Source organism: Thrips palmi, unplaced genomic scaffold (assembly GCF_012932325.1).
Source record: "Thrips palmi isolate BJ-2018 unplaced genomic scaffold, TpBJ-2018v1 HiC_scaffold_15, whole genome shotgun sequence".
Lineage (NCBI taxonomy): Eukaryota > Metazoa > Arthropoda > Insecta > Thysanoptera > Thripidae > Thrips > Thrips palmi.
Genome location: NW_023144624.1, coordinates 6,957,883 through 6,985,024, shown reverse-complemented (window position 1 = coordinate 6,985,024; position 27,142 = coordinate 6,957,883). Strand labels below are relative to the sequence as shown.

At 63.1% G+C, this 27,142-nt stretch overlaps 1 protein-coding gene across 1 annotated transcript in view; it reads left to right on the top strand.

Annotated features, from left to right (window-relative positions):
* Positions 1-3,642: 3,642 nt before the first annotated feature.
* Positions 3,643-27,142, top strand: part of LOC117641100 (spondin-2-like) — a 468,689-nt gene continuing 445,189 nt past the window's right edge. The window contains exons 1-2 of the mRNA XM_034378209.1: positions 3,643-3,775; positions 7,282-7,511. Of these exons, the coding sequence (XP_034234100.1) occupies positions 7,292-7,511 (220 nt within the window). The 5' untranslated portion in view covers positions 3,643-3,775; positions 7,282-7,291. The remainder of the gene's footprint in view (positions 3,776-7,281; positions 7,512-27,142) is intronic.

The window sequence follows — 27,142 nt, the reverse complement described above, 5'->3', positions numbered from 1 at the left end:
CAGGCCCTGGGCCACCGGGGCGAGGAACGGGCCGGAACGTTGCAAAATCCCTTCCCTTTCCTGGGAAAACTCATCTAGAGTGATTCGTCACCTTATTAGGCCAGCCTGTAGACAACTTCCCGTTGCGCCGCGCCAGGCCAGGCCAGGCCAGGCGCCGTCGCGAGGGACGGGCCGAGCCGGGAGGCGGAGGGGGAGGGGGAGGGTCATGAACCCCCGGAAAGCTTCCCATCCCATGAAACCCCTCGCCGAGTCCAATTGACTCAAATACGGCCGTCGGAACACGGCGAGCGGAGACCTTATTGCGCCTGCTGAAGCTGAAGCCATTTAGTCATTAGCCCTCCGCAGGGCGCGCTGAGCTTGCGCTGGGGACGTCGCCGTTTTCGGCCTCCTTTCGCGGAGGCGCTGCTGGCTTGCTGCCGGCTGCTGCTTACATCGCAGGGCGCAAAAACGGCGTGCAGACTGGTGTGCGTGGCGAGACTGGCGTCTGGCGTGGCGCGCGGTGGCGCAAAACAAACATCGGCTGCAACGTCTGGCGGGCCGGACCAGGCCGGACCATGGGAGCCCCCCAGCGGACACTGTTGTCGAGGTCTCTCTCTCTCTCTCTCGCACTAGAGGGCCGCCCCGTGAGGGTGCGAGGGAGTGAGACTGACTAAAGCGCTGTTCGGAACCACCCCGCAGCGCCACCGCCATGTCGAAAGCGAAACCGAAAGTGTGGAATGAATCGCGAGCCCATTGATTGTCCGCCAGTAAGAAAAGGAAAGAAGCCGTCCTCGTCCGACTCATTATCGGCAGAGCCAACCAGCTTATCCAGCCTCATCCAGGCCGTTGGCGTTATTAGCCGGGCTATCTTTTCATCACTCTCCTCCGCGGATCTACTTCTTCCCTACTTTTGCCAATACTCATTTTTTTCTTCCATTCTCGTTCACGGATCGCTCCGTTTGTCGTGTGGCCTGCAGTGGCGGGCCTCCGCCTCCGTGGCGGCCGGCCAGGCCACCCGTTTTGAAACTCCACCCAAGTCATGCGATTTTTTTCCCCCGCGCGGCGCGCAGCCCAATTCGCTAGGAAGGCCGCCCGCAGCACACAGCCCGCAACGCGTAAAGCCGTTTTTGAGCGCCTGACACTGACACGAATTTACCGGACGCGGTGCAGGCTGGCCGACAAGAACGACGCCGAGTTCCAGGCCGCCGTCAACCTGGACGGGTACAACGAGGGGCACGGCAGTGCGCAGTCGCAGCAGGTACCAGCAGGGCGAAATTGCAGACGATCATGTCAATGATACCTTTCTGGTACCTCTCTGATGTCATGGACAACCAATCGGGCCGCTGGGGCGCGGGGTATCGCCTGGTTCCGCTTGCCGGCGACGCGCGACGCGACACAGCCGTCCCCTGCCTCCTTGACTGTGACGGCCGGTGAGCCTTGACGGCAGGCCGGCGGCGCGTGCCCGGCGTCCGTTGGGTGGCCTACCTTCCGGGAGATGGGGGCGGCGATACCCCGGCACCGAGCGGCGCTGTCGCGCGGGGTATTCCCGGACGCGCGAAGTGCCGCGGCTGCCGTGGGGCACGACGGCGACGACGCGAAGGCCGCCAGGCTCTATCGGGGCGGCGTTAACGAAACATTAGCCGGCGCGATTACGGAGCTCGGAGCCATTCCCGGCCATCGGCGTCGCCTGCTCCGGCCTGTGGGTCGTCGGGTCCTGGGGTCCTCGGAGCGCGCGGTGGGAACGCTCACCTGGCGGAGGCCGGCGAGGCTCCAAAGCGACGTCCAAAGTTGGGGCTGCCCTGCCGTGTCGTGCCGCACCGCACGGCACCGCGACAACGACTACCAAACCGTCCGCAAGTTGGAGGGCTGCGCGTGGAAGGGCTTTGACTTTGACTTCTGGCCCAGTGCGAGCCATGGTGCGAGCTGAGAGCTGCGAGCACGCCAGCGCGCACTGCCAGCGCCAGCAAAAAGAAATGGAGGTGTACCTGGGGAAAGGAATGAGTCTGCCAATACGGCGCGGGTACAAGTCCCGCAAGGGAAGCACGGCGCCCACGGCGGGACGAAGGGCGAATCCTTGCGCACCGTGGACGGAGCGCAGGTCGTACCGACCGGACCGGACCGGACCGGACCGGACCGCCGGGCCGGAGGTACCCGGACGGCTGGACTGCAATAAAAACACAAAAAACAAAAAGGGAAAGAAACACAAAACACGCTGGCCTTTTCGGTTCGGAGACCGACAGGCCAACTCGAAACAGCTGCAACCCCACCTGCGTGCACCGTGCACCCACACGGGCTTGAAGTACGTTCTGCAGAGTTTATCATTTTTATTCTTCCAGTCTTTATGCTCCCTCATAATCCAAAACGAGAAAGTAGAGAGCGTGCGCCCGGCAGAGAAAAGACTGCAGGTGAAATAACCCCAAGCGGCGCTCGGAAAACGCTTCCTGCCTGTCGCGCCGTCGCCCCGGCGACTCCGCCGAGTGCCTCACTTTGTTTTGGCGCCTCTAGGCGTTGTTACGCCCCCTTCCCCCTCCCTCCTCCCCGGCCCGCGCAACCACCACCCCACGCAGTACCGCGCGGGCTGCTCTGTTCGCGCCAACCTTTTGTTATTATGCAGGCTGGCCAACTTGGGGCCCGGGGCCATGAGGCCGCTTTTAAAATTTACTTCTGCTGGAACAATAAACCACGATAGACGTGGCAACGTTGGCAGTGCGGTAATGAAAAGATGGGGCGCCGCGGCACGAGTGTTTGTCCCAACTTCTCTCCCTTTTTTTCTCGTGCCCTAATTCCGCTGCTTTTTACGACTGCTGGGGTACGCTGCCTCGCGCTGCCTCGGGTTGCCGAATTAACGCGGACGCAATTTTTTTTACTTCCCGGCGTACCTGCACTGCTGCGTGCGTCCTCGCTGCGCTGGACGGGTTCGGGGTGGGGGGCTGTACCAGCGTTTCTCGCACAACAGTTTTGGTCCAATCGGCCGCGGTACAGCGGGCGAGCTGAGCTCAGCAGGGGAGGGGCCTTTGAAGGTCAGCCACGAATCCACCAATTCCACACAATGCTCGACATCTTTAGATTTCGAGGTACGCTCACATACACGCGCGCGTGCGTTCCCATGACTCGGAAAACGTATTTCGCATGCTTTGTTCAATGGACGGAACGTTATGGTGCTCCCTGGACGGGCAAGCCGTTGCAGCACTGTTTCTACCGGTCCTGTGTGCCGAGTGCGGTCGCTCCCTCTTCGCACCCTTCCCCCGTGGACCTGCCTGGAACGTCACACGGGCAATCGGCAACCTCATTCCGAACGCTCTGTCTCTCTTGCTCTCGGCGTCCCGCGCGAGTGTGAGAGAGACAGAGCGGCGGTGTCGGTTGGTGTTGGCGGTCCTGTTCCGCGCCGTTCGAAGCGGTTCGAAGGGGCCGCGGTTTGGCGCGCTTTTTGTGCCGGCGCTTGTTGCGGTGGTGGGGGCTGGCGAGGGCTGCCGGGGGTTGGCTGGCCGGGGTGGCGGCGCTGGCGGCGGGCGAGCCGGGCCGGCCCGGCGGCACGGCGCGCGGCGGCAGTAGCGGTCCGGCCCCCGAGCTGCACGCAGACGGAAGCACGCCGCCCCCGCCCACGCCGCGCGAGGAGGCCGCCGGTCCGCCCCACGCCGCGAAAGACGCGCAGCGCCGCGCAGCGCCACGCCGCGCGCAGCCTGGCCATCGGCAGCGACTCGCCGGCCAGGCTTTACGTGTTTACAGTGTCAGTGCAGTGCGTCCGTGGTTGACTGGATAGCGGTGCCGGCTGCTGCGGCTACAGTGTAGGCCTCAGGTGAGCGACCCGGCGTCGGCGACGTGCAGCCGGTGGGGCCGGCGTCCTCGCCAGTGATGCAGTTTGTTGTTGCTTGTGACGCAGGCAGGATTGCTTGCACATACACGCTGCAAGTCCACAAGGGCGCCTAAACGAACACACCGCTGCACTCAGTTTGCCTACCCTCATTACCATTACCATTACGGGCTAGACCGCAACTGATCATGTGCCATTATTTGGGGCCCGACACATGCCCTCCTGCACTGCACAACGAGACATGGCCGTCCTTACAAGGTGACACTTTATCCCGGCGGAGAAGAACCTCACGCGGCTGCATGCTCCCTCTCGCAGTCAGGCGCCCCAGTTGTGGTCCAGCCCGTAATGGTAATGGACGGTAGGCAAAACGTACACAGCCCTGCACTCGGGTTGCCTACCCGCCAGGCGCTCCAGGGGGGAATCGTGCACGTCCCCGGTTCCGCCTGTCAGCCCTCCCCCTCTTTTTTTTTGCACCCGCGCCCTTCGTCACCGCGCGCTGCGCGCTATGTAAATGAAAATCAAAGCGGAAAGGGAAAGAAAAAGCGAAGGACGAAAATAATGATGATCCATCAAGCTGATATCTATCGGGAATCACACGAGCCTCCCCCAGCGCGTCCATCTGTCTGTCTGTCTGTCTGTCTGTCTGTCTGTCTGTCTGTCTGTCTGTCTGTCCGTCGTCGTCGCGGCCTTTGGTTCCCGTGGGCCTCGGCGTGGACCCAGCCGGGCGGGCGCGAGCGAGCAACGTGCATCCGTCGTCTTCGTTGCTCGCGGCTCGCGGAGCGGAGGGCGGCGTCGCGACGGAGAGAAAGAGAGACGGAGACATCGAGGCCCACGTGGCGGTCTGCACGGCGGTTCCGCGCAGCGTCTCGTCGAGTGCGACGGCGGCGACGGAGACGGTGGCGTCTGAAGGCTGAAGGCCGATGGCCATGCCGATGGCCGGCAAGACCGCCGGGCCGCACCGGCGGGCTTTTGTGTGTTTTCTCAGCGTTTCCAACACACATGACACGGCGGCGGTCCGCGAAGGCAGACACGGGCCCAGACTGTACGCACCCAACCCACCCCCGCAGTCCGAGTCCCAGTCCCGCACGGCCGGCACGGCGTGGCACGGCGCGCACCGCCGCGGGCGCGGAAGGGGGGCAGTGGGGAACGCGGCGACTGCCAGAAATAAAATACAAGGGACCGGCCAGGGGGGGAGGGGGCTACCGGTGAATGAGTACCGCCTCTCGTTTTCGCCCCGCCGCCCCCGCCGCCCCCCAGGTCGCATACCGCGCCACACGCACCGCGAGGAGGCCGAGGACCGCCTGCCCGTCGTCTGTTTGTCGTCGCCTCGTCGCGCGGCGGCCGGTGGCCAGCACCTCGATCCCGGACAGCTCCCTCGCCTCGCTGTCTCTCTCGCACTCACGGGGCGTCGCGCGGAGTTGCGGCAGAGACGGAGCCGCTGAGGGCACTGCTCGGAATCAAACCGCTGGCTGCCCGCGCCGCGCAGAAACCGACTGAAAATAAAGGCAGGCGCGCACGAGTTTCAAGTGCGAGCCTGTTGTCAAAAGACTGGCGCGCGCCTGGGAGGTGGAGAGAGCTGAGAAAGAAAGGGCCACGGACCTAAGGAATTAGTCAGACCCAGAGAGTCCAGCCGGCCGGGGGGTGGCTGAAGCCGGCTGGAGCCGAAAGCCCCCGGGCGCTCTCAGCCTTGCTCTCAGCTCGGCCGCCACTCGCGTATTTCAGCGAGGCCGCGATCCGCCAGCATTGCCGCCGAGCCGGGCTAATGTTCCCGGCGCATTCATCACGGTGCGTCCGTGTGCCGGACTGCAGGTGTGTGCGTGTGTTCTGCGATAAATCTTGCACCTGTGGATCGCGTTAGCCTCCGAGGAGGCCGTGCCCTGCCTGGTGGCTGCCGTGGCTGGCCGCGGTTCCAGGCGAGGGCCTCCACGATAACAGGCTGCTGCGCTGGAGCTGGAGCTGGAACGGCGAGGCGAGGCGGCGGTGCCCTGGCGGTGCCCTGGCGGTGCCCTGGCGGTGCCTGGCCGGGCAGCCGGGCCAAGGTGCGGCTGGATTGGATATACGGGGATTGTTTGGCTGGCGCGCCAACTTCGGCGTGGCCGGGTCACACTCCCCCCCCCTCTCTCCCTGCGCGTCCATACTCGATCCCCCTTACATTTGGAACACATTGTCGGCCCCAAGTTTGCGGGTCGTTTCCGAATGAATGACGCGCCGAGCGAGGCCGCGGCGTGGCGGCGCTCCTTGCGCGCGCTAACACCCGATTCCACAAAGTCGTTTTGTCGCCCTGTCGCACTCCTGTGCCTGGGGCGTTCCGTGAGGGTGCGAGAGAGACAGCGAGAAGACGGACTCGTGAGAAACCCTCGGCAGACGCGCTGTTCTCTACAAACGCTGTGACCGATCTGGCCTGCCTGATCTGACGCGCTCTCGTGCACAGCTCCGACTTTGCTGTAGTCAAATTCCGCCTTTGGATTTTGTCCCCACCGCGGCCGCGCTGTTCGCGCTGGCGGCACCCAACCTACCCAACTCCGAAGAGGCAGCGGCGGCGGCCGCGCGGGTTCGCGTCCGCGGGTCCATTGTGGGCGTTCGACACCGATTCCCGTCCCACCCGCATTGCTGCCCCCGGCACCGGGAGGCTCCGTCGCTCTCTCTCTCTCTCTCTCTCTCTCTCGCACTCACACGCGACGCCCCTAGAGTACGAGAGAAAGAGAGAGAGACGTGCGTCTGCAGCGCTCTGCAGCCAGCCCCTTATTCCACCCAGCCACTCGTTCATTATTGACATTTCCTCCGACAGAGGGCGCCGCTGCGCCGCGCGCTGCTCGCTCTTTCTTATTCCCGAGCAGAAGGGCGGAATGGCTTGTTGTCGTGGGCCTCCGCCGCCTCCGCCGCCTCCGCCGCCTCCGCCGCCTCCGCCGCCTCCGCCGCCTCCGCCGCCTCCGCCGCCTCCGCCGCCTCCGCCGCCTCCGCCGCCTCCGCCGCCTCCGCCGCGTCGCCCGCCGAGCCTAAAACCGCGCCGCAGCACTCTGCCGCACGTACGAGCGGAAAATTGCAAAACAGGCGTGGCCTTCTAGTGGCGGGGCTGCGGGGCAAAATCGACTTGCATATGAATAGTGGCACGGGGGACGGCCCGGCCAGGCGCGGCTCGAAAAGAAGATGATATATTGTGGAGGGGAGGCTGCTGGCTGTCACAAGGGACTCGACGGGGCGGGGCGGAGCGGGGCGGGGAGGGGGCACTACAGGTTTGACTGGGCCCGGTGACCATACATCTCCCTCGTCTTGACAATGGGTATAAAACTTGACGATCTTTTCCCCCCTAAAGAAACAGGAGAACAACAAAGTGCCTGTCAATGGAGGGACCGGAGGGCGCGTGCCTTCTTCTTTCGAAGAACGTGATAAGCGAAAATTGGCGGGTGTCGGTGTTTGAACCCGTGGACAAGGTCCCGGAGTGTCTGTCTGCCTGCAACTCACTCTACCCCTCTGTCTGTCTGTGCGTGCAGGTGGAGGGCCATGGCGCGCGCTTGGGTGCTCGCGCTGGCCGCCCTGGTCCTGGCCCTGGCCGTGCTGGTGGGGCCCGGCTCGGCCGCCGGCCCCGCGGACGCGGACGCCTCGTGCCAGCCGGACAAGCTGACGGTGTACAAGATGGTGATGCACACCTTCTGGTCCAGGGACCGCTTCCCCAAGCACTACCCGGATTGGAGACCGCCCGCGCAATGGAGCAAAGTCATAGGTAAGTGATTTCACGACAGGGAATTTGCAGCCGGATCGAAGAAGACCTGCCAGAAAAGCAACCCGGCCTGCTGACGGGAACGGGGTAGGACTGCCGGGCTGCGCCGTCGGTGCCCAGTGCAGAGTGCTCCGGGCGGGAACAGATCCCCCGCGAGGCCAAGCAGTGTCCCAGCAGGGCAACGCGCCCCTCCCTGCTCCAGCGCCACGTCTGCACCTATCCATCCATCTCCCCCACCCCCACCGCCCCCGGTGCCGCCCCCGGTGCCGCCCCCGGTGCCGCCCCTGCCCGGCCCAGATCATGTTTCGCGCCGCCTACAAATGATCGTTGTGTTGGTCCTCGATCCCCAAGGGTGAAGGCCTGCATTCAACCCCCCGACGCCCAAAACAACTCCAAAATCAACAATACTAAAAGTAACGTGTCAAAAAAGAACCGCATCAAAAACAATAATCAAACAATTAAAAAAATCCCATTTAAATTTAAGAAAAAAGAACCAAAACAAAGACACAAAACGAGCTTATTTTGGTCGTGTAAAAGCAAGTTGGTTTGTGTGCGGCCCTGCAGTGTGAGGTGGATGGGAACGAGGACGAAACGAGGCCCACTGCCGGCTGGGCCGAGGTCGAGGACGTCGAGGACACAGTGCAGTGCCCCAGTCTGGCGGCCCTGGCGGCCCCATCGCTGGAGCCCCCCGAGTGCCCGCCACGCCGGCAGTTCCCCGGCAGTGTCTCGGCCCGGCCCGGCCCGGCCGGCAGTGTCGAGGTGGGCCTTCCGCAGAGCGCTCAGGGAGCCCATGAGCCCACGAGGCCATGACACAGGGCAGGGGTAATAAAGGCCCTGAGCAAGACACATCCGCACTCCGGACTGCGGGGCGCGCGGCCGGGCGCGGTGTCACGTGGCGTGGCGTGGCGTGGCGTGGCGCAGACCTACATTTTTACAAATGCCCTCCGGGTCGCTCCGGGTATCTCCCTGCCTGCCGATTCGACCCGTCTGTCGGTGGGCCGGTCTGTCCGTCTGTCGGGCTCTCCGTCCGACTGTCTGCCGCCTGGATCGCCCTCTCCAGCCCGGAGCAGGGCAGCAGGGCAGCGGGCGGGCAAGTCCGCCGGACGTATGATAGAGCACCATCCATTTCCTGACTGTGACCCAGGCGCACACACACACACTCACCTCCACACACTCGCGCACATACACCTACCGCCGTGCCTAGCCCGGCCTCAGCCCCTCCCCGGGTCCGCAGGGGACAGTAACCCCCCTCCCTCTCCCGTTCTCCGCAGATAACTTTGTCCTCGGCTACGGCCTTCTAGGTGTGGAGAGAGTGCGCCCCCTCACCTCCCCCTCCCCGCGGCCCCGGCGTTATACACCTGCAAGTTGAGTGGACGTCCCATCCCCGTCCGCGCCGGCCTGACCGCCTCCCCTCCCCTCCCCTCCCCTCCCCTCCCCTCCCCTCCCCTCCCCTCCCCTTCCCTCCCCTCCCCACTTCCGCACCCGCCGCCCCTCCACGCCCCTCGCACCGCCATCCCGTGCAGGCCGAGGAAATTGAAAATGGGACTCGATGGTGTGTCTTCCGAGTTTGCGCGCGAAAAAGAACGAAAAAAAAACAAAACAACAACAAAAACAAGGCGGTGGTGAGCGATGGGCAGGCGGGAAAGTTCCCCGGGCGATACTCATTGCAGGAGGGCCAACGCGGCCAGACCGGCCGGCACCACAAAGAGGGCACGCGAATTCTGTCAAAGTTTTTCATTATTTCAAAGATGGCCGTGGACCGTGCTCGTGTCGATTTATCTATTATTTATTTATCGATTGATTTTGGCAGTGTGGGTGCGTGGCGTGTCGGGGTGCAGTTAGCGTTGCGATGCCGGGCCTGCCCGGCCATGCCCATTCCGCCGCGACTGAATAGGGATGCCATGCATCACGCCGGAAATAACCACGCATATGTGGGAGGGGGGGGGGAGAGGGGCTGCTGCACCCAGCGGCACCCAGAATCCCGCTGCGTTTTCCTGCCTGCTCCTCATCGGTGCGGGACTACAAATTTGCAGAGCGCGGTATTTGTGCGGCGCGTGGCGGGCGGGGGCGGGGCGGGGCGGGGGGCGGGGCGGGGCGGGCGGGCGTTCCTCTCGGCCCCTTCCCTCGCCGCCACGCCGCCACGCCGCCCCGTGTGGTGTCACGTGAATGAAATAGAAGGGCGCGGGCCGCAAACTAAGTGCTGCCGTCTCCCTGTCACGCCGTCACGCCGTGCTGGCCGTCGGGCCGTCACGCCGCCCCGTCACGCCGCCCCGTCACGCCGCCCCGTCACGCCGCCCCGTCACGCCGCCCCGTCACGCCGCCGCGTCACGCCGCCACCGCCAGTGCGGGGCTTTGCGCGCCACACCGGGCCGGGCAAGGCCTGGCCAGCAGACTGATTCCCGTTCCGCGAATCACTTCCGTCGCTCCGTCTCTCTCGCACCCGCACGCGACGCCGCGTGAGTGCGAGAGAGACGGAAACGAAACGACTCTTCTCGGAATCAGTCAGCACGGCACTGGCGGCTGGCCTCGTGGAACGAGTCGTGGAACGAGTCGTGGAAGCGCCTGCGAGGTAGGCAAGGCCGGCATCGCGGCGCGCGCGTGTGCGGCGGGCCGGCCTACCCTGCCCGCTGCAGGGGCCATGGAGCCGGCGGCACACGCGGAGCCGCGGAGCGGGGCGGGGCGGGGCGGGGCGGGGCGGGGCGGGGCGGGGCGGGGCGGCGGCGGTAATGTGTGCGTCGGGCGCGTACTGGAAATCGCGGCGTGGCGTCTGCCCGCTGCAGACACGCACGCACACAGGCACAACACACACGCGCGCGCTTACTCTCTCTCACACACAGATACACGCATGCGCTCTCTTTTTCTCTCGTAGAGACGCACACACACACACACACAGAGGCGGGTGACGAGGGGCGCGGCGAGAGGGAGGGTCAGCAGCGGCGGCACAGCAGCAGCGTTTGCAAACCGGCGGGTAAAAAGTCAACCCCTTTTATACAGTCATGCAAATCATACTACGCGCCATTGTATGAGGACAGCTCACGGGGTGGGGCCCAATGGGGTGGGGCGTGCGTCGCCCCCTTAGAGGCGCCCTGGGGGCGCATAGCCGCGCATTGCCGCGCCGTGTCGTAGTCCGTCTGCTGCGATACCCCCTTTGGCCTCGGTCCACCGCGGAGTCGGCTGCGTTTGCCTCACACACGCACACACACACACACTCACGCACGACGCGGAGCAAATTGCGATAATAATACGAGCGGCTGGGGGAGGCCCCCCTGGGCGGCAGCGCTGTCCGTCCCGTCGCGTTCTTTCGCCGCGGTCGGCTGGTCGGCCGGGGGCTGCCAGGGGCCGCCTGGTGCCGTGCTGCCCGGGGCTGCCTGGGGCAGGGCAGCAGTAACGCGCTGCCGGATCCGCCCCTGTGGCCACTCGAAATTACTCCGGCAGTAGTGGCTGGCCGGGGTCGCCCCTCCCCTCCCTCCCCTCCGGCAGCGCGTTAAACGAGCTGTCAGCCTGCTGCCTCTGGCCGTGCACGTCAGAACGGCGGCAGTAGCAGCAGCTGCTGCTCATAGAGGTGCAAACGGAGGGGAAGATAGTGTTGGGGCGGAGGATGGGTGGAGTGCTTGTATTTCCGTCTGTCCCCGGCCTGCCTGCCTGCCTGCCTGCCCGCCTGGCTGCCTTTGCGCAAGCACCCTCCTCCGCTGGTAGGAGGTTCCTGCGTGCCGGGCGTGCCGGGCCGGCTGCTTGAGGGGAGATTTGGGCGTAAACACCACTGTGGCGAAGTACGGCCGCAGACACGTTTCGGGAGTCACTTGGGAGACGCAGGCTGGCAGGCGGGCGGGCGGCAGGCGGGCGGCGGGCGGGGATGGGCCGGTAATTGGAGCGCCCGTACCCTGCTCTGCCCTGCTCGTCGAATGAAACGACGTTAACCGAACCAATTTGAACCAATTTACCTACATTTATTGGGGCGCCCGACGAGGCGGCGGCTAATTTCGAAACATGGAGGGGTGCGGCGCGAATTTGAACCGAAATTCAAACCGCGAAAAATGTTGCAGGCGATTTTGTGGCGGTGTGCGCAGGAAAATGTAATCGGGACTCTGTGGCGCACGAGGGGAGGGTACACTGTAGAACAGGGCACGGGGGGCTGCAGGGCGCTGCTGGCGCTCCCAGCCGGGAGGTCAGCTTGAGGGCCGACTTAAGGTCAGCTTAAGGCCTCTTCAGGACTTTGAGGTGTGGGCACGGAGCAACTATGGAGGGGCTTCTGGGAAGAGGGTCTGCCGGCAGTGTGTGTGTGTGTTTGTGTGGGTGTGTCTGTGTGCAATCCTGCGTGTGTGTGAGGGGGCCGGGCTCGGAGGGATTCGCGCGGCGTCGTGTACAAGTTGGCTTGAGAGTCGCCGCCGCAAGTCGTATATCCGAGTTGGCCACCCTGCCGCCTGCCGGGCCTGCCGGGCCTGCCGCCTGGCTGGCTGGGCCTAGCATCGCCCAGCATCGCCCAGCATCGCCCAGCATGCACCGCGGGTCGAGCGGGGCTGGCCTCTCTGGCCTAGGGGTGGCGGCGGCCGGCGTGCGACAGGGCCGCGCAGACACTTTCTGCGGATGCAAGCTTTGCCAGCGCCGCCCTTCACCCCGCTCCCCGCCCGCCCCAGCCAGCGGGGAGGCAAAGGGTCGAGGGCCCGCCCTCAATGTGGGGTAAATTACCAGAGCGGTGCTGCTGGTGGTGCGGGCGGGGCGGCAGGCTTAGAGTTTTATCGGCACGCACTACCACCGCAGCCGCCGCCGCCGCCACCACCACCACCACCACCACCACCACCACTAGCACCGGGAGCAGCGGCCGGGCGAGTTTCCTAGGAACATTCCAGCCGAGTGCGACAACGACAACTAGAACAACAACAACAACAACACTCACTGCCCGCCAGCGTTTCCGCGCGATGTAAGGGAGACGCAGTGGCGGTAGTGTTTTGGCGGCGGCGCGAAAATGAACTGGTTAACTGGTACATCGCCATGTCGCTGCGAATTAGATGGCTGCCCCCCCGGGGTGGCGTCGCCGCCATCGCGTCGCCGCCCCTTTTGGCAGGGTAAGCTCGGCCGGCATAAAGTGTAGGGTTGCAGGGAGGGCCAGCCACTGGCACTTGCTACTTCGCAGCGCCGAAGGGCCTCGGCTGCCCTTTGGCTAGCCTCGGCGCGCCTCGGCTGGACCGCAGCCGTGGCGCCGTGCCGGGACTCAGGGGCGGCCCGGCCCGGCCCGCCTCGCCTCGCCTCGGCGCATCGCTTACTGGACCGTCCCCCGGCCCTGGCGGCCCTGGCGGCCCTGCGGCCCTTCGGCCCTCACTGCCCTTGGTTCCCTTGGTGAGTGCGGCTAATTAGGGCTTAGCGCTACGCAGCGAGAACGCGCACACTGCAAAAAAAGGGGGGGCAAAAGGTCACGAATGGGGAAAAAAGAGAGCTTTTCTGTGTCTGTGTTTGTGCGCGCTGCGTTGGAGTGCGTGGGAGGGGAGTGTGAGGGCGCCTCTAGTGTGTGTGTCTGTCTGTGTGGGCCCGAGGGAAGAATGACACTGGACGCAGATTGATTAAAAGCAAGGGTGGTGGTGGCGCCCTCTCCCGGTGGCGCGGCGCGGTCGGTCGTTGTGATCATCCCCTTTGATCTTTATCTGATTCAGGCCGCGTCTTCCAGCCTCTCTTCTTTCCAAAGCTCCTCGTAAGTTTACGAACCGGCTGGCTGCCAGTAATTCCGTGCTCCGCGCCGCCTCTCTTCCCTCGTTCGACCTCGCCCGCACCCACACCCACACTATCTTTTTTCTGGCATCTAAAGCAGTGCGGTTGCCGGTTTTCCCGGGTTTTCCGGTACCGCCTTGTCTTTGAGCCCCTCTGTCAATTCATTTTGTTTTGTACCACCGGGATTTGAGATTTCATAAAACTTTGAGAAAATTTCCACTCGAAATGCTCGTTTTGTGCGGCGGCCGCGAGCAGTCTGTGAACCGGCGAGAGCGAGGGCGAGAGACACCAACCATCGCAACCGTAGTGACCAGCGCACACACACAGACTATCTCAGCAGCTCAGGCACACACACACAGGCCCACACACACACACACGCGCACGCCCAACTCTGGTCCCAGCTCTGTCTCCTCCAAGTTGTTGTCCATTTGATTGTCTTCCCCCAGAGGCAGCGGTGGCGCGACAGCAGTGGAGGAATGAACGGGGGAGTGGGTCTGGCCGGCCGGAGGCGGCTAGAGGGGGCTAGAGGGGCTAGAGGCGGCCAGAGGCCCCCTGAGAGAGGGCCTCACACCTGCCGCGCCGTGCCGTGCCGTGCCGTGCCGTGCCGCGCGCTGCCTGTGGCAACCAATCCAGGACTCCTTCGCCGCAAACGAGACAAAGCTTTCAGCGGTGGCGGAATCACAAATATGTCGGGTCGGAAAAAGGCCTGCCGCCCCTCGTTGGACACCATCGACGACGTCCTCTCCAGGTTCGTCGTGTCCGCCGCGTCGTCGTCGCCGTCGTCGGGGAGGAGTCCTGGAGGAGCGACGGACGGCCCGCCGGGTGGCGGCGTGGCGCGAGAGGAGGTGCGATTATACGGGAAGACACTGGAGGCCTCTTATCACGTCAGCCATACGCGCGTCTCGGCGCGTCTCGGCGCGTTACCAGCCGAGGCAACGACAAATGGGACGACTGAATGGGCTGCCGGCAGCGCCCCCTGTGCGCGCGCCTTTGCGTCTGTGTGAGAGTGTGTGTCTCTGTGTGTGTGCGTCTGTGTGTATGTGTCTGAGTGTGTGCGTCGTGAGTGTGTGTGTGAGTGAGTGAGTTGCGGGAAACAGTGGGCAGGAATGCCCGCGGGAAAAGCGGCAACCTGCGTGTTCGGGCAGGAAAGAATTCAATCATGACTGAAACATTGGACGGCGAACAGGTTGCCTGTCGGGCTTGAGCCACGACAATGCTGTGTGCTGACCCGGCAGAGCGGCAGGGTACTGGTGCGCGGGGCGGGCGGTGCGGCGCCGCCACCCGAGGTGAGCCGAGGTGGGCGACGACATGGTGTGGCGACGCCATGCGACGCCGTGTGTGCGACAGAGAGGGAAGGAAGCCACACGCTTGAGGTCGCGGGATGAAAGTAGCGAATCCTTTTTGCCCCGGCGAATGGGTCGCTGAGGCGCGCCGGCGCTGCTGCTCCGGGACATGTATAGCCTCGTCGTCGTCCCCCCCCCCTCTCTCCCTCTGCCCCTCTCTGCCCCTCTCTGCCCCTCCTTCCTTCTTCCTCTTCCACGTGCTCTGGCGATGCTGCTGCGATGCCGAGCCGCCACTACAGTGCGTAAGTGAGTGAGTGAGTGCGTGTGATATTGCCCGGCCTCGGCCACGGCCACGGCCTCGGCCACTGCCGGCCTCGGCGCGAGCTACTCCTCCGGGATCACGTCCGGGCAACAAATTCCCCGCGCGTCGCGACGCGTCGCAGCGGCCCTGTCATTGTCATTTCGGGAGGGCGGCTTGGCGCGCCTCTGTTTTGCCACTATTTCGGAAGAGAGAGAGAGAGGGAGGGGGGGGGGCGTCGCCGCACAACGCGTGAAAGGAAAAGAAGTCGCCGCCGATGGAAGGTGTATCCAGCAGAGAGTGGTCGGGCGGAAGGGGTTGCTGCGGACTTGGTGTGAGTGTGTCTGTGTGTGTGTGTGTGTCTGTGTATGTGCGTGCCTTATTGTGTACATGCGCGCCCTTTGATCCGGTCCAGAGCATGCCTCAGTAACTCCAGTGTTGCTATCCTGTGTGTTGTGGGCAGGGGGGCCGCGGGGGGCGGGGGGCGGCGCTGGCGGGGCCCGGCTTGCATCGTGCGAGCAAACTGATGGTGGTGGGGCTTTCTGCGTTGCTTATTCAGTGGGCCCGGCCGGGCCAGGCCGGCACTGCATGCAATGCAGGGCTTGGCTTGAATGGAGAAATCATGCAGATAACCAAATTCGGATTTCGTTTTTTTTTTCGCCCGGGCAGTGTTTTTTTCGCCGCGTTGCGAGCCGAGCGGTGGCAGCTTGTTCAGCAGCAGGCGACACTGCCGCGATCGCGGGGCAAGGCGCGGGGCGCTAGCGCGTCGTCAGGAAGCGCTGGGCTCAGCCTTTCCCGCCTCCTCGCGGTGTCCTCTAAGTAGTCTTGTTCGCTGTGGACCGACCGCCGCGCCGCCGCCCCCACCACCCGTCACTTTTGCCCCATTGCAGGCCTGCGCTCCGGCTCTGAGGTGTGGAAGTCATGGTCCAGAATGGGGCAAAAAGAGGAGGCACGAAAAAAAGGCGAGAGGGAAGCGGCAGTGGCGGGGGCGGGGGTGGGGAACGCGGAGGACGGGAAAGGAAAGCCGAACACCACCTGCAAACAGAACAACGAGGCGGAAAGCGGGGCGAGGCGGGGCGCGGAGGGAAAAAATGGCGAAAAGTGTGCACGGCTGGTGGCATACCATTTGGCTAGTGGCTGGGGGCGGGGCGGGGCGGGGCCCGGAGGGGAAGCACCAAGCACTCCCTGCTGCTCTGAAACACCCCTGGGGTGACGTGGCGGCGCGCGGCGCGACGCAGCGCGGAGGCAGAGAATATGTCGACTTTCTAGGCGGCAACGCGATGCGGGCGTTCTGACTCGGCCTTGCTTTCTTGGGGGTGCACACGGCATTGTGCTCGGGAGGTGTGACTGCCAACCTGCTATTACTGCAGCCTAGCCAGTGTGGCCGGGGCAGCCAGGCTAGGCCAGCCCGGCCGGAGGGCGACCCAGTGCGGGGCGCGTTGGGGCGGGTCGGGGCGACAATGCAGTCCCTGCGGCGCCATCCGTACGAGTTGGAGCCCCCGCCCCGCCCCGCCCTGCCGCACTTCCTGACTTGGCCGAAATGCAGCCCCGCCTCGCTAATGCGCAGCCCTTTTGATAAACTGCGCCAATCGGATTGTAACGACTGTTTCCTAGACTGGCGGAAAAAAGCCCGCCAAAAGCGGAGCGGCACTGCACCGCAAAAGTTAAATCACGATAAAATAATGGCGGCCGGGCGAAAAGAGCGGGATCTCGTTCGGTCGGCCGCGGCGCGCCGTGCTTCGAGGAGGGTGGCCTTCGCCTGCCTTCGCCCTTCCGTCCTTTGGCCCTTCGGCCCTTCGACGGCTAGTGCCCCATTCATTAGGAAAAGGAGTGCCCCGTCTTCCTCTTTTTCCAGTTTCCCCGCCGCCCCCGCCGCCCCCGCGCGGAGGCAGCCGGCATGGATTTTAAACCGGAATACTCCTCGGTCTTTGAAATGCAAACGCGTGTCGCCGTAGACCGCAGGGCGGGGCTGCTCTGGCTGCCTACCGCCGCATTCCGAATCATCAATCTGTCTCCCTCGCACTAATGGGACGTGCCGTAGGGGTGCGAGAGAGACAGAGCGACGGGCTGGGACGGCGACCGCCCCCTCGTGTCTCCTTTTGCGGCGGGCTAATCACGTTAATGAAACCGGGGCGGCGAGGCTGCGCGGCTGCGAGGCTAGGCAGCGGAGTGACAGCCCGGCCGGCTGCAGCAGGTAAATCAATGCTATTACCTTTGACTGCACACGGCAACGTTCGAATCGAACGGAGCCCAATAAAGCTTTTCTCTTTACTCAACACCCAGAACACGCGCTGCGCGCGTTGAATCCTGCCCCGCACACCGTAACAAAGGTGTTCTAAAGGAAGGCCCAAAGAACACCCACCCGTTGAGGGAGAACGATTAGCCGCCTTAGATTAGACGCAGTGGCTGCCTAAAGTCAGCCCAAACGACGATTTCTTCACATTTGTTACCGTTTCGACAAACTTTGCTGCAATACCGCTCCCAAACTAAGGCGGATAATCGCACTCCGTAACAAAGGTGTTCTAAAGCAAGACCCAAAGAACACCCACCCGTTGAGGGAGAACGATTAGCCACCTTAGATTAGACGCAGTGGCTGCCTAAAGTCAGCCCAAACGACGATTTCAACACATTTGTTACCGTTTCGACAAACTTTGCTGCAATACCGCTCCCAAACTAAGGCGGATAATCGCACTCCGTAACAAAGGTGTTCTAAAGCAAGACCCAAAGAACACCCACCCGTTGAGGGAGAACGATTAGCCACCTTAGATTAGACGCAGTGGCTGCCTAAAGTCAGCCCAAACGACGATTTCTACACATTGTTACCGTTTTGACAAACTTTGCTGCAATACCGCTCCCAAACTAAGGCGGATAATCGCACTCCGTAACAAAGGTGTTCTAAAGCAAGACCCAAAGAACACCCACCCGTTGAGGGAGAACGATTAGCCACCTTAGATTAGACGCAGTGGCTGCCTAAAGTCAGCCCAAACGACGATTTCTACACATGTGTTACCGTTTTGACAAACTTTGCTGCAATACCGCTCCCAAACTAAGGCGGATAATCGCACTCCGTAACAAAGGTGTTCTAAAGCAAGACCCAAAGAACACCCACCCGTTGAGGGAGAACGATTAGCCACCTTAGATTAGACGCAGTGGCTGCCTAAAGTCAGCCCAAACGACGATTTCTACACATGTGTTACCGTTTTGACAAACTTTGCTGCAATACCGCTCCCAAACGAAGGTGGCTAATCGCACTCCGTAACAAAGGTGTTCTCAAGGAAGGTCCAAAGAGTACCACGCCGTTGAGGGAACACATTGCAATGCGATTAGCATCAGAATTTTTTAAACTCCACGACCGTGGGCCACGCCAGCAACTTCCAATTTTCGGGTGTCATGTCATCCACGGAGGAGCGGCGGGTGGAAATTGGTTCGGTTGCTGCCTTGGGCGCGTCCCACAACCTCCGCCGGCTGCTTCGCCGCTTCGCTGTGTTGTCCCGAGGAATTCCCCCGGGATCGGCCTGCGGCTGCGGCCTGCGGGCCCTGCGGCCACGCTCGGCTAATTATCGGCTATTTTGACGAATAACATCGGCGAGCGAGAGGCGGCGGGCATGCGGGCGGCGCGTGGGTGGAGAGACCGAGAGACTGACGACGCGGCGACGCGGCGCTGAAACACTAAAGATAAGCAAACGCTTTGCCTCCTCCGCCCTGCGATTGTCCCCGGGCTGGGCTCGGCCCGGCTCGGGTGGAGGCTCGGGGTAGACCGTCGTCGGGGGTCGGGGCCGATGCGACGACCTACCGGCCGACTAGCGACTAGCGACCCTCATTTGTCTTTCTGGCGGTGACTTGTGAGCCGAGACCACTCCCGCGCCGTGCCGAGCCGGGCCGAGCCGTGCCGAGCCGTGCCGAGCCGGGCCGAGCCGAGCCGACATCGAGCCGGGTAGACCTGTGTCATTTCACTAATTGGCACCGAGCCTGCCAAAGGCAGCCAAAGGGACGCGAGCGACGCGGGTGCACCGCCTCTTCCTCGCCGACAAGCAGGCCGTGCCGAGGGCCGTGCGTGTCGCGCTGCGACTTTTGGCGGGAAACCGCGCCGCGCGGAAGTAAACAAAAATGGTGGCGCTTTTATCAGTCGTCGTCTATTTTATTGGAGGAGGAACTTGGATCTTGGAGCCGAGCCGAGCCGAGCCGAGTCACGCCGAGCCGAGCCGAGCCGAGCCGGCGGTCGTGGGAGGACCTTTAATCTTGACTCGGCCATTCTTCCCTGAGATACGGCTGCCAGGAGATATGCTCGACATAAATTGCCGTCCGCGGTCGGGGTTTTGTTTCGTGAGTAATGCCGTGGCATGCTAAGATGAAATTAGGCCGAGATAGGCGCGCTCAGCGCGACGCTCAGCGTCACACGGGACGGGCGTGCCAGGCGCACCTGGCGTAATGCCCCACCTGTGATGTCCCAGACCACCACACCTGTGCCTCCGTGCATCCGAGCCTCCGTGCCTCCGTCTCCTGGAGGATGCCCGAGGACTCGCCGGCTGCCCGTTCAGTCGAGAGTGCCGGAGAGTGCCTTAATCTTGGATCATATCCCACGCAGGATATTTTCTGTTCAAAAACCGAACCGAAAATAAATAGAAAGGGAAACGGCATGCCGTGTCTCATTCGCACTCGCCGGGCGGCTCGGCGACCAGGGAGGCCGTCTCCGACTGTCTCTCTCGCACTCGCGGCCCGCGGGGCGGCGCCGCGGACTCGGGGCTGAGCCGTCAGAGACTCTTCGCGGAGGATGGCGCCGCGCGTCTATACGCCGCACTTTATGAAGACGCGGCGTGAAATTTTCATCCCCCTCGGATGGAAACGTGACTGAAGGAACGGATTGTCGCGAGGCGTGGTGAGGAGTGGCTGCAGGGTGACGTGTGCAGGGCCTGCAGGGTGACGGCGCGCGCCGAGTCGGCAACGACAGCCTGTCGAAGCCAGTCTAAGAGCCTACGCCAGCTCTCGCTCACTCTCGCTCACTCTCACGCGCGGCGCACTTACACACTCACACACACACACACACACACACACACACACACACACACACACACACTCACACACTCACATACACACACACACACACACACTGACACGCCCCATCTTAGACGAGCCTCATTGGCAGGTTTCCCTCCACCTGTCGCCGCGTGTTCCTTTTGTGCGAAATCGCGCTTTGGCTGGTTTACCTTGGGGTTTTTGTTGGGTCTACCTACCTCGATGTTGTTGTTTACAGCGACGCTCATGGTTCTCGCCGTTCTCCGTTCCCCCACTGTAAAAAGAGTCGCCGGCACACTGGTGTCCTTCCCGTGCCTCGCGTCATTGAGTCGGCGGTGGCTGCACTCGAAAGTAGGGCGGTAGGGGAACCGAGGGGAACCGACCGGGGAACCGACCGGGGTGTCGTCGCGCCGCGCCCCATTGCCCCGAGCGCCCCGCACAGGTGTAGTCTGTGTGTGTGCGTGTGTGTGAGACTGTCTGTGTGTGCGTGTGTGCGTGAGAGCGGCAGTGCCGGGATGCCGGCTAGGTATTTTTACCGCAGTACGCACACTGCACACCGCGCAGCACCGCGTTGTCAGGGGCTACGGCGGCGTGTCGCCACGGCAGACGGACGGACGGACGCACAGAGGAGTGGGTGGGAGCCACCTCGTTGTGCTTTTGCCACCTCAGCCCGGCCTCGCGCGTGTGATGGAATGGCAGTGTAGAGTTGCCCCCTTTCCCCGCGCCGCGCCGCTCCGCCGTGCGCGAATCGCACAGGGATAGAGTTGCCACCGGGAAGGGGGGAGGGCGCGAGCGCGCGTCTCGAGAACAACATTTTTGCCGCGCCGCCGCCCTGCCTTCGCCCTGGCGTGGCCCTGGCCGCCGCCGTCTCCAGGCGCCTGGATTCCTCTGTCGGAATGATGCGGCCAGGGACGGCCTGCAAGACGGCCTGCAGGGCGGTCTGCAGGGTCTACGGGTCTGCGGGGCCGTCTGCGGCGTGCCTTAATGCATGGAAATGCCATCCCCCCCCCCCTCCACTCGCCCCGCCCCTCCCGCTGCCGGTCGGTTGGGCCGCGTACGCGGGACAACCCGGCAAAGGAAGGTTAAACATTTTCCGATAACACGGAATTTATTATGCTAATTCGTGGGCCTGTGTCGCCGGCAGGCAGCGCCAGTGCGAGCAGCCCGATGACACGGCGGCTCCATGTCAGCCCCGCCCCACCCCGCCGGCCCGGGGGTTCGCTGTCGCCGCTCGCTCGGTGCACTGCCACGCTTTTGGCGAGGCCTACATGGAAACGACGTTACGAGGGAAAGGGTCTTGTCGGCATCGCAATGAGCTATTCGCGGTTTTTCCTGATCACCGTCTTGTTTCTGTTGTTGTCCAATCGTTGAGAGGGACGAAGAGGGCGGCCCACCCAGAGCCCAGGGCTTGCCTTGCAAAGTTGTTGGTCGGATGAAATCTTTTGACAGGATTGCGGGCTTGCCTTTGCGCTTGCCTTGCGCATGCGGGCGGAGAAGGGGGCCTAGAAGAGTGGTCTAGTCAGTCACCGCCTGGGCATTCCACCACCATTAGACTCCGCCAGAAGGGAGAGAGAGAAAGGAAGGGGGGACGCAGACGAGGGCAAGACAGAGACAGCCCGCATGCACCCGGCCCGGCGGGCGTTTTGCGCGCTGACCGGTCGTTGCTTTTTGCGACTGGCTGTACCACCGGACATGGCCCCTCATGGGACAATTGGAGAGCTAATTTGGCGGGCCGCTCGCCCTCCTATCATGTCCATAGCGCGGCGGTTAATGGCCGCCGAGCCATGAATCGCCACCGATCCGCGCGGCGCAGCGGGTGAGGAAAAGATATTGAATCTTCTTCGCTTGGATTCAGAAGTACTGTCCCGATTTTACTGCTGTCTTTTACGGGATTCACACTCATTCGTAGACATTCCTATTATTTGCACACAAAAAATATAGACTGATGACCTTCCTGGTTTGCGGCTGTAAAACCTGTAAAGAGTAAAGTCATTTTTTTCCCAAATCTTTTTATTTGACTTGCCTTACACCGCACCTACTCTCCCCTCTCCGTTGTATTGACTCTGGCTTGCTCCTCGGGGACGATGGCGGCTTCTCACTTTGATGTCTCAGCACTTTTCCAACCCCTCCGCCCCCTGATTTCGTCCTCTCATTCTTTGATTCCCTTAATGGGGTGGGCTGTACGTATCGACCAAGTCATGTGCAACGTGTACCACCAGGAGCGCTCAGCCTGTCTGCCTGTCTGCCTGTCTGTCTGCCTGTCCGCCCGCCCGGATTTGCTCGCGTGTTATTATTTTGGAACTCGGTGCGCCCCGACGACGCGACGCTCCCCGCTTCCTGTGCAGCCTGCCGGCCTGCCGGGCTCGCCGCGGCAGAATCCTCTGGAATTTGAAAAATTCCCGCCAGAGAGGGCAGCAGGCTGCACAGCGCGGCGCGGCGTGACCACACAAAGGCACCTCATATTTCGCGCCATTCAGGGCGAGGCACGGCGGGGCGTGGCGGCGCGGCGCGGGGCGGGGCGGGGCGGGGCGGGCGTGGCGGCGCGGGGCGGGGCGGGGCGGGGCGGGGAGGAACGGCGAGTGGCGGGGCGCAGAGTGGCGCAGTGCAGGCGGGGCGCCGCTTGACAGTTGAAGCCTACCTGAAGCCCCTTGTCAAGATGTTCATTATGTTCTTCTCTGCGGTCCGGGGGAGTGGGTAAGAGGGGAGCGGGGCCACTTTCACATTTCCCTTTTAGTTGTGTGGCTGCCTCTCGCTGCCGACTAATGCCTCGCAGAGCTGGAGAGCACGGCAGGGTTTCGATCCGGCAACCCAGAGCTCTGCTTGCAGTGCAGGGACTCTGTAGCAGGCGCTACGCGGCGTGGAGCACAGCAAGTCGCGGCCAGCCGCCGGCACGCTTTCCTTTTTGTTTGCGTTTTTTGGGGGACTTTTTTTCTGGTCTCGTTTTTACAGCGGCGTTTTCTTGGCTGCCGACCCGACGAGGCGAGCTGAGCTCGCCCTCCGCGCGGGGGGACTGGGACGCTTAATCTCAACTCGTCAAACATTTATGCCCGGACACAAGGACTGTGTGGAGGACACGGAGGGGGCTTGCGTGGTGGACCTCGAGGCACGCCGTGAGGCCGTCGTCGTGTAGTGTAGTGCACGCCCCTCGCCGCGCCCCTCGCCGCGCCCCTCGCCGCGCCAAGGTGCCCTGGAATATTCATGCCCCTCCGTCCCGTCCAGGCCGTCCTGGCCGTCCTCGCGCGGCCGACGGCGCCGTTAAAATCACGCACGGCAGCACGGACGCGACGTCCAGTCGCTTGTTCCGAATGCCCACCCTCTGATTTTCTTCGCGAAAATGCTGCTTTCCGACGAGATGGCCAAACGTCTTTGGCGGTGCACCGCCCCGCCCCGCCCCGCCCCGCCTCGCGGCGTGCAGCGGGATGAAAGCCGCGCCGTGTTTACTCCCGCAGGTATGAGCCGGGAGGCGGTTTATCCAGGTTTATCTAGCGCTGCGGCGGTAGCGCGCGAAAACCACTCGCCTGGCAGCCAGGCTGGCGTCGCGTCGCTGCGGGGACGAGGCGACGCCATTGGCGGCCGTGAGTGCGGCCACTGGGAGAAGCAGTTATCACGCGAAAGGCGGGCCGGCCTGCAGTGACAATGGCGGCGGCCGTGCTGCGCCCCACACTGTACGAAGGGAGCCCCGGCGAGCGCAGCCTGGCGCAGCGCAGCGAGTCCAGCCCAAGATAATGTGAGCTGGATCATCCGGCTGGCCGGCCCCGGCGCTCTGGGGCGCTCTGGAGCCCCTCTGGGGCGCTCTGGGCCGTCCGAGGCGCCACCGCCTCCTCGTTTGCAGCAGCTGGCTGCTCATTATTTCCTTCGCCTCGACGAGGAGCGCGATGCTCATTTATTCGATTCAATCTATCGAATCGCTCTCCCAATGAGTCGCTCCGCGATCGACGCGCGAGGGCCGAGGCGAGGGCCCTCCGCTCGGCGCCAACTTCGGCTCGTTACTGCCTCGCGCATGGCCGTCCGCCCGTCCGTCCGATGTCTCGGTCCGTCCGTCCGTCCGTCCGTCCAGTGTCCATCTGTCGCACTACCAGCGGACCCCCGGCAGGCAAAACACTGCCGACGTCGGGGATTCGAACCCGCGCCCTGCCACGTTAGCGCGCGGCCCGTAATGAGGTCGCGGGGTTGGCGCGGCCGGAAGATATGCCCCGCCCCGCCACGCCACGCCACGACACGCGAGGGCAGTTGCCGATAAAACGAGTAATATTTCACCGCGAGAACACGATTATTGGAATCGCACAGTACCACAATCGCTTTGTTTGGGCATCGGGCTGGAAGCGCTGGGAGCGTGGCTGGGAGCGCGAAGGGAGAGCCGGGCCGGGCGGGCCGGGCCGGTGGATTTACGACGAGAACTGATGTGATGTGCACGCAATGTCCAGCGGTCCAGCGGCCCAGCGGTACGAACTATGACGTTCATGAGTGTGGCCCACACCATTACGCCTCTGTGTGTGTGTGTGTGGTGTGGTGTGTGTGTGTGTGTGTGTGTGTGCGCGCGCGCGCGCGCGTGTGTGTGTGTGACGGACGGGGGAAGGTGCCAACGCTCTGTGTGTCCATCCATCCATAACCATTCCAGCCACACACACACACATACCAATCCGCGCTCAAATCTCTGTCTGCAAAAAAAGGGAGATTTGCGATGGAAAAAGAGTTATAGTTTTTGGCGCCAAATTAATTTTCCTTTCCCATGTTGTCCTCCTCCGAGCACGCCCAACTCGAAAAACAAGTCCAACTTTTTTTTGTCCCTTTCTAATTTAGAATTCTTATGTAGCGACGTTTTTTTTGTGCCTCTCGCAGAGAAACCTTTGAGTCTTTGGACCGCTTTCATGTCGTAATTTGGGCCGGCGGCTGCTGTTCTTACCTTGAGGGCCGGCCGGCCGGGCCGCGGGAACTTTCTTCACCTCGTTCGGAAAGAGTACGTGGTCCGTCAGGCCGAGGGGCCGAGAGGGACAAGGAACGGCCTCTAAGCCTGCCAGAGAAAGTTGACCTACCTATATATTAATTAATAAAAATATTAATATAAATATTAGAATATAAATATGGGAATATAAATAGGAGTAATATAAATATTACCAAAAAAGTTGACCCACCCCACAGTTGACCTACCCCATATTTTTGACTTGACCGACGAAGCGCGACGGCCTCGCGGCAGGGGAAGCGCGACGGCCTCGCGGCAGGGGAAGCGCGACAGTGTCGCGGCAGGGGAAGCGCGACGGCTCGCGGCAGGGAAGCGCGACGGCTCGCGGCAGGGAAGCGCGACAGTGTCGCGGCAGGGGAAGCGCGACGTGATCGCGCAGGGGAAGCGCGACGGCATCGCAGCAGGGGAAGCGCGACGGCCTCGCGGCAGGGGAAGCGCGACAGTGTCGCGGCAGGGGAAGCGCGACAGTGTCGCGGCAGGGGAAGCGCGACAGTGTCGCGGCAGGGGAAGCGCGACAGTGTCCCGGCAAAGGAAGCGCGACAGTGTCGCGGCAGGGGAAGCGCGACAGTGTCGCGGCAGGGGAAGCGCGACAGTGTCGCGGCAGGGGAAGCGCGACAGTGTCGCGGCAAAGGAAGCGCGACAGTGTCGCGGCAGGGGAAGCGCGACGGCATCGCAGCAGGGGAAGCGCGACGGCCTCGCGGCAGGGGAAGCGCGACAGTGTCGCGGCAGGGGAAGCGCGACAGTGTCGCGGCAGGGGAAGCGCGACAGTGTCGCGGCAGGGGAAGCGCGACAGTGTCGCGGCAGGAAGCGCGACAGTGTCGCGCAAAGGAAGCGCGACAGTGTCGCGGCAGGGGAAGCGCGACAGTGTCGCGGCAGGGGAAGCGCGACAGTGTCGCGGCAGGGGAAGCGCGACAGTGTCGCGGCAAAGGAAGCGCGACAGTGTCGCGGCAGGGAAGCGCGACAGTGTCGCGGCAGGCGAAGCGCGACAGTGCCCGCGGCAGGGGAAGCGCGACAGTGTCGCGGCAGGCGAACGCGACAGTTTCGCGGCAGGGGAAGCGCGACGGCCTCGCAGCAGGGGAAGCGCGACAATGTCGCGGCAAAGGAAGCGCGACAGTGCCCGGGGGCGGGGGAAGCGCGACGGCCTCGCGGCCAGGGCCGCCGGAAGTACTTTCTGGTGGGGGGGGGGGGGGCGAAATTTTTATGAAAATGGTTGGGTTGCCTACCGTTAAGGGGAAACACCCATACGGTTTAGACTTCTCTAATAGTGTTCCAAATCCAGCAAACGAAGCGAGCTTAAAGCGAAAATTCACACAATTCTAGATTTTAAAAACAAAATTTTTGCCATTTTTGGGTTTAATCACACGCTTTTTTGGGTGGGCGAAGCGAGCCAAACGGCAAAAAAATGGAGGAAAACTAAGAAAACCTGCGAGCGAAGCGAGCAAGAAGTCAAAAAACAAAGGATTTGCGACTTTGCTATATTTTTCTCTCTATTTTGAGCTCAAAATGGCACTTTAGTGTCTGAAATGGGGGGGGGGGGGGGCGCTGACAAACAGCGAGGCTGTGCCAGCGTCAAACAGCGAGGCTGTGCCAGCGTCAAACAGCGAGGCTGTGCCAGCGTCAAACAGCGAGGCTGTGCCAGCGTCCCAAAAGCGAGGCTGTGCCGCGTCAAAAAAGCGAGGCTGTGCCAGCCTCACACAGCGAGGCTGTGCCAGCGTCAAACAGCGGGGTGTGCCCGCCTCACACTGCGAGGCTGTGCCAGCCTCACACAGCGAGGCTGTGCCAGCCTCACACTGCGAGGCTGTGCCGCCTCACACTGCGAGGCTGTGCCAGCCTCACACAGCGAGGGGTGTGCCAGCCTCACACAGCGAGGCTGGGGCCAGCGTCAAACAGCGAGGCTGTTCCAGCGTCAAAAAGCGAGGCGGCCAGCGTCAAACAGCGAGGCTGTGCCAGCGTAAAACGCGAGGCTGTGCCAGCCTCACACTGCGAGGCTGTGCCAGCCTCACACAACGAGGCTGTGCCAGCCTCACACTGCGAGGCTGTGCCAGCCTCAACTGCGAGGCTGTGCCAGCCTCACACAGCGAGGCTGTGCCAGCCTCCCACAGCGAGGCTGTGCCAGCGTCAAACAGCGCGGCTGTGCCAGCGTCAAACAGCGAGGCTGTGCCAGCGTCAAACAGCGAGGCTGTGCCAGCCTCACACTGCGAGGCTGTGCCAGCCCCACACAGCGAGGCTGTGCCAGCCTCACACTGCGAGGCTGTGCCAGCCTCACACTGCGAGGCTGTGCCAGCCTCACCCAGCGACTGTGGGCCCGCGTCAAACAGCGAGGCTGTGCCAGCGTCAAACAGCGAAGCTGTGTCAGCGTCAAACAGCGAGGCTGTGCCGC